This window comes from Acipenser ruthenus, chromosome 13 (genome assembly GCF_902713425.1).
Source record: "Acipenser ruthenus chromosome 13, fAciRut3.2 maternal haplotype, whole genome shotgun sequence".
In the NCBI taxonomy this organism is placed as follows: domain Eukaryota; kingdom Metazoa; phylum Chordata; class Actinopteri; order Acipenseriformes; family Acipenseridae; genus Acipenser; species Acipenser ruthenus.
In genome coordinates, this window is record NC_081201.1 from 29,962,613 (window position 1) to 29,969,360 (window position 6,748).

Sequence of the window (6,748 nt, forward strand, 5' to 3'; positions counted from 1 at the left end):
TAGCAAGGTTGTATTGAACTTTGTTTAATTACTTTGCTTAAAATAAATACCAATTTGTTTTCTATAAAAAAATAATAAATAGCATTACTTTGTAGCTAATGGTAATGCATGTCGTGTATTTATATGCTAAAAAAAAAAATACAAATAGCATATTTGGAAAATATCTTGGCAATGTACTAGCAACCTATCTCATTGATACCAGGGAAGCACTGTATAGATAAGGTTGGCTATAATACAAATGATGCAATAAATATATAGCCTAGGTTATGTTTTAATAAGATTCAGAAACAAATGCATACCTATCTATCTATCTATCTATCTATCTATATATATATATATATATATATATATATATATATATATATATATATATATATATATATATATATATATAGTGTGCGTGTGTGTGTGTGTGTGTGTGTGTGTGTGTGTGTGTGTGTAGTTGCTGTGCATGCTCTCACGACTGTTAGTAGCTGCTATTTACAATTAGAGGTTGTCAAGGAGTATATAAGAAACAAAATATTAAATCCAGCCTCCCCCTAGCGAACAAAATAGAGGTTTACAAAAAAGGAACGTCACATCCCCTTGACCCTCCAATCACCTCTGGGTCCCATTTGATTGGAAGGCGGCAAAGGCTTTAATCTCAGACTAATTCAGCTGCTTTTGAAGTGACTGTTTTCTGCCAGATCTCGGGTTGGAAGAACTACTTCGCAGATCTGTTAAGACACGCAGTGACAACAGAGCTTCTGGTGCAGCAATAGCTTTAAACCGATAGCCACACAGCCGTCTCCTGACTGTACTCTTCTACCTAAGGATTACACCTATTTTGTTGATCTTGGACTGGTCGTACTCTTGTAATTTAAAAAAAAAAAAAGGAATCTCTGATTTTTTAATGAATCTGATAAATGCATTTTCAACAATTTCTATGAGAATTGGGTCATGATCACATCGCCCTCGGTCTCTGCTCTACGAAATAGTAATAATCAAGCCTGGGAGAGCAGCGGTTCTTGGAATAACAGCTCCGCGACAAATCTCAACAAGCCCTTTCTCCACTCCGTTCCTCCTTTGGATCCTCTAAGGCAAGCTAATCGCCTTCCCATCAAGGTGTTGAAAATGCTCACGGCACGAACAGGACACATTCTGCACCCCGAGTATCTCCAGCCCCTGCCGTCTACGCCCGTTAGCCCAATCGAGGTGAGGATTTTAAATTACAGTTTGTCAAAATATAATTTGTATGAAGAATTAAAATGATCTAGATAAAAAAAAATAAAGACTCCTGGCTATTTGTAAAATACGATATAAAATATAATATATATATTAGCCATAACCCAAATTTATAAACGCCGTTCACATTTTTCAAGTGAACAGTTTTTACCCTTTATTATTGTTATTTTTGCAAAATGGCCATTGCATTATAACCAAAGTAGTTTTATTCTGTAATCACTTTTATAAGAAATAAAATGTGTGAATTACAAGAAATGGAAAGTGTAAAATGTTTTATTTTGCTGTATAGTTCTACGCATTGCGCTATATATATAGTGTCGGTGAGTAAGATGGTTTCTGCTCCTGTTTCCTCTCAACATTCCACTTGTGTAGCCATTTTCTCAGAATTATACATTTTAACCCTGCGATGTGAAAACTGTTTTTAAAAAGGTATTGCATATTGTATTAAGTTCATCATAAACTAAATTATACTATTTTTGCTTGTTTCTCAAAGCTTGATGCCAAGAAAAGTCCACTGGCCCTTTTGGCTCAAACTTGCTCGCAAATCGGAAAACCAGACCCTCCAGTCTCTTCTAAACTCTCGTCAGTAACATCTAATGGATCTAGTGACAAAGACTCCAAATCCGGCCCATTGAAATTGAGTGACATAGGAGTGGAAGACAAATCTAGCTTCAAACCTTACTCAAAACTATCCGAGAAGAAGGACTCCGGGGTTTCCAGTGGAGAGAAATCTGGTTTCCGCGTGCCTAGCGCCACCTGCCAGCCATTTACTCCAAGGACAGGCAGCCCCAACTCCAGCACTTCTGCTTCCCCGTTGCCATCGGAGGGTAAATCGGGAGACAGTCAAGACAAGAAAGACTCTGAATCTAATAAAAATAGCACATCTGAGGGGTCTGGGGCCTCTAGCATCAGCCACGGCAGGATAAGTGTGAGTTGTGCTGGAATAAATGTAGAGGTCAACCAACATCAGGATACTAATTTGGGGTCAAAATCTTCAGACTCTTTATCAGTGTCTTCAGCCTCATCTGCATCAATACTTGGATCTGGTCTTGTGGCTCCTGTTTCACCATATAAACCAGGACAGACTGTTTTTCCACTTCCACCGGCTGGCATGTCATACCCTGGGTCTTTGGCCGGGGCCTATGCTGGCTATCCACATCAGTTCCTGCACCACGGAGTGACTTTAGACCCAACCAAGTCCAACAGCCTAGTCAATGCCCAGCTTGCCAGTTCACTAGGCTGCAGTAAGGCAGGATCTAGCCCCTTAGCCGGAGCCTCACCACCTTCAATGATGTCTGCTAGTATTTGTAGAGACCCTTACTGCTTAAGCTACCACTGTGCAAGTCACCTGACTGGGGCTGCCAGTGCACAATGTGCACACGACTCTGCAGCTGTTGCAGCTCTTAAATCTGGATACCCGCTGGTATACCAAACACACCCGTTGCACAGTGTCCACTCCTCTCCACCATCATTTGCTGGGCACCCCTTATACCCTTATGGCTTTATGCTCCCCAATGATCCCCTGCCACATGTCTGCAACTGGGTGTCGGCCAATGGACCTTGTGACAAGCGTTTTTCCTCCTCCGAAGAACTCCTGAACCACCTGCGAACCCACACAGCTTTCACTGGAACAGAAAAGCTCATATCCGGTTACCCTAGCTCATCTTCTTTAGCCAGCGCAGCAGCAGCCGCTATGGCTTGCCACATGCATATGCCCCCAACAGGGGCCCCTGGGAGCCCCGGCACATTGGCACTCAGGAGCCCCCACCACGCTTTGGGACTGAGCAGTCGCTATCACCCTTATTCAAAGAGCCCCTTACCAACTGGTGCACCAGTGCCAGTACCTGCAGCCACAGGACCATATTACTCTCCATACGCACTGTATGGACAAAGACTGACCACAGCATCCGCACTGGGATATCAGTAAAATAAAAAAAGACTAACAAATTTATATTAAAAAATACAAATATAAAGACTTTTATATTACTGTCCACTTAAGGACTGGATCCGTGGACGCTGTATTTATTTATGTTAGCTTCAAGCAGGACAATAAAAACTAAAAAATACAAATAAAACTCAAAAGTGCATTACTTTAAAACTGAGCTCTATAGGTAAAGTGAAACGCCCATGGTAGAATATTAATGAAAAATAGGGTTTTTTCTTTTCGGTGTTTATTTGAAATTGCTATGATTGTATTGTACGTTCCTATTTAATGTCTCCTTGGAAGAAAAGAAGAATTTACATGCATGTTTGTTACTAAAATCCCAACTTGTCATTTATAATTTTAAATTGCAATTATTTTTAAGGTGTATACCATGGAGAGAGAATTGGTATTTTTTTGTATGTATTCTGAAAAAAAAAAGAAACGGTTCTATTCCAAAAAATAAACTATCGTCTTTTATTTCTTACATTGCACTAAACATACAGGTTTTACAATTTAAGGGAGGTTTTTGGTATAATTTATGTAAGCTGGTGTGAAATAATTCTGGGTATAACATAACTAAAACACATTATGAAATAAACTAAACTTTTTAATTTGTTTTTGTTTGACAGCAGGCTGGTGAGTTTATTATTATTATTATTATTATTATTATTATTATTATTATTATTATTAAAAACAACTTTTAAAAAAAAACACAAACGGGAATTGTAGTTTAAAAAAATAGTAGAAATCTGAACGCTAGTTTTAATAGGTAGGGCGGCTACATCTTCGCCTGTCTGAATATTTTGATATACCAAAAAATTAAGACAATAATAAATACTAATACGACAGTTTGTGTGGATTTTTTTGTGAACAGTAAGTTCTGTAGATGTGCGTTTAATTAGGCTTTTTATGCATATTGGAACACCATAAACCTTTAAGAATCAATGTAAATGTAATGTCTTGAGTTAGTATGGTGTTTAAATATGATTTCTGTGTCAGGTTACTTATACTTCTATTTTCACCGTTTACAGTACATTATTTTACTTGTGTTGTAAATTAATGTATGCGTTATTAGTCTTCACCGGTGCAAATATGTTGCACACTTGTCATTGGTTCAGTATGTTAAATGTGCAAGATTCAATTATAAATATTGCATTTTGAAACAAAAGAGAGATCAAAGTACATTTTTAAATAAATATGGAGGGTGGTATAACCCACACTGAACAACTAATGCACCATTTTACTACTTCATCAAACAATAAAGTGGTCTATAGGCTTTGTAATGTTTAAAATACATTTAAATCGGAGTATTGAGAGAAGACAAGACAGAAAATGAAACGTTAAAGGAAGAAGCTGAAAAGATGTTTTTAAATCATGACTTTGGGGACAGGCGTTACAGTCATTCTCATTAAAAGATTAGCCTGTACAGCTAAAGCATAACCAGCGCTTAGAGTGAACACGGTAACAAGGCAAATGTAATAACCTAGAACCATTCTGTAGGAGAAATTAATCCAAAACGTGTAAATTGAAAACATACTCATCGTAAATTTAAAGCAGAGCTATCGTTCCTTTTTTAGTCTAGTGTGACACACTTTTTTTTCGTTTTAAAACACAATGTCCGATTTGCGAGTCAGTTTTGTGTGCTTGTGCGTGTGTTCTTTTCTGATGTGTAACCAACCTGAACAACACTGCGCTGTCAATGGCAATTACCCATTAAAAATAACCTTTTCTATCGCAAAAAAAAAAAAAAAAAAATCTGTGTGCAGGCAACGTGCTTACCTTTCTGAATACAATGTATGATCCAGGGTGTCTTTCTGCTACTTTGTGTTTTCATGTTGGGCCATCATAATGAACCCCTAACATTGCTCTAACGTTTTTTAGACATGGTTTTGTGTCAGGACACGAAGGCTAAAATGAGTTTCAGATGGTGATGCCTGATTATGTCTTCACAATTTGATGAGACCAAATGAATATTTTAGATCTATAACAGGTCTATAAAACAAAACAAAAGGGTTTTTTCTCTCTTTTTTCTTTTTTTTAACCCTTCATTTTCTGTGTTTTGATTAAAGCCAAGGGTTGAATTATGATGATAGTTAATAACTATGGTTTTAAAAGATGATGGCAGCCTATGGTCAATGTCACCTAACAGAAAAGATTTCACATTGAAACTACTCAAGACAAGCAGAAGAACCGTGCCAAAACAATTAACCAAAAACGATAGTGGACAGGCATTTACATTTAATAAAGAAAAACATTCACCACGCAAATATCAAACCCTGACACACACACACACATTCATTCATAGATATATAACCAATTGATACAATATTTTAATGACCAGAACCTGAGTGAGATTTCAAGATGCAAATAACATCAAGCCTGTTTTGTTGAAACTCCAACACACTTGGCCTATTCAAAACGCGCGGTGCTAATTGTACTTTTTTCGTGCTGTGACTCCATGCAAAAGTCCAAAAAAGCCGACATTCATTATTATTATTATTATTATTATTATTATTATTATTATTGAAGATAATATTGTTTGATTTGACCTATAGGCCTATTTAATGGGACTTTATTCGGGAGCTTGGGAACGCATCGTATTTTTTTTTTTATAACAAACTTAAACCTAAACATTTTTTTAATTTAGTTTAGTAGGGACGCATACGTTTTTAGCAATGTAACAGTCTTTGGTATTGAAATAAAGTATAGATAGGCCTACATATTTTATTTGATTTGTTTGATACATTTATAACAGCTTGTTGTGGCTATGGTATCGAAGAAAGTCATATATATATATATATATATATATATATATATATATATATATATATATATATATATATATATATATATAATCACGATTACTGTTGCTAATTAAATGCAACCTTCAATCGAAACAATAGTATTTTAAGAATACATTACAACAACAAGAAAATCCATTATATTTTCACGGAGTCCAGCGGAGATTGTTTTACGATTTAAAATGTCGAAATATAGTCTTTTTGACTTATGAATTTTATGTCAACAGTTCCAATATTCCGTACGTTCCTCTACATCGACGCTGGCAGGGTGTTAATGAATGTACACCATCCCTTTTTTTCTTTACAAAAGAAACACCACCAGATCAACACCTTTTCAACACACTCATGTTTCACACATTTTGAAGGGGCAGGAATATTCAGGGATGTATAAAAAAAAAGTGTTTTACTATACAAGAGTAGTAATCATTATAGCTAGTTTAATACATAGTATAGGTACAATTAAATGGCAAAACGCTTAGAGAGACGGTTTACACAGCTCTTTTGTCGAGCGTAGCTTACACGTAAATGCCTTTATGTTGCCTTTACTTTGTGTAACTCATTTGCCATACTTCATACATTTCTCATATGTTTGTTTAAGATCCATATACAATGTAAAACAATATATTTTCTATAGAAAATACATGCATTAAATCATGACTATTAAAATAATTTAAAATGTATTTAAAATGCACATGGCTGTACAAGAGTCTAAATCAACAGTCCAATTTGAATGATCGTTTAGATTTTTATTTTTTTTAAATATAACTGACACAAACAGTGATTTGCAGCGACACTTCCT

At 35.9% G+C, this 6,748-nt stretch overlaps 1 protein-coding gene across 1 annotated transcript; it reads left to right on the forward strand.

The window, feature by feature from the left end:
* Positions 1 to 544: 544 nt before the first annotated feature.
* LOC117417955 (zinc finger protein 503) lies at positions 545 to 4,868 on the forward strand. Its single transcript, XM_034030397.3, has 2 exons — positions 545 to 1,194; positions 1,718 to 4,868. Exons 1-2 carry the CDS (start codon positions 940 to 942, stop codon positions 3,149 to 3,151), a joined length of 1,689 nt encoding a protein of 562 aa, XP_033886288.1. The 5' UTR covers positions 545 to 939; the 3' UTR covers positions 3,152 to 4,868.
* The last annotated feature ends 1,880 nt before the right edge of the window (positions 4,869 to 6,748 follow it).

What these genes read in the sequence shown, in the direction of transcription:
- LOC117417955 (XM_034030397.3), top strand. Translation starts at nt 940, where the DNA reads ATGATCACATCGCCCTCGGTCTCTGCTCTACGAAATAGTAATAATCAA. An exon ending in CGCCCGTTAGCCCAATCGAG is followed by an intron (nt 1,195 to 1,717) that starts GTGAGGATTTTA and finishes TGTTTCTCAAAG; the next exon opens with CTTGATGCCAAGAAAAGTCC.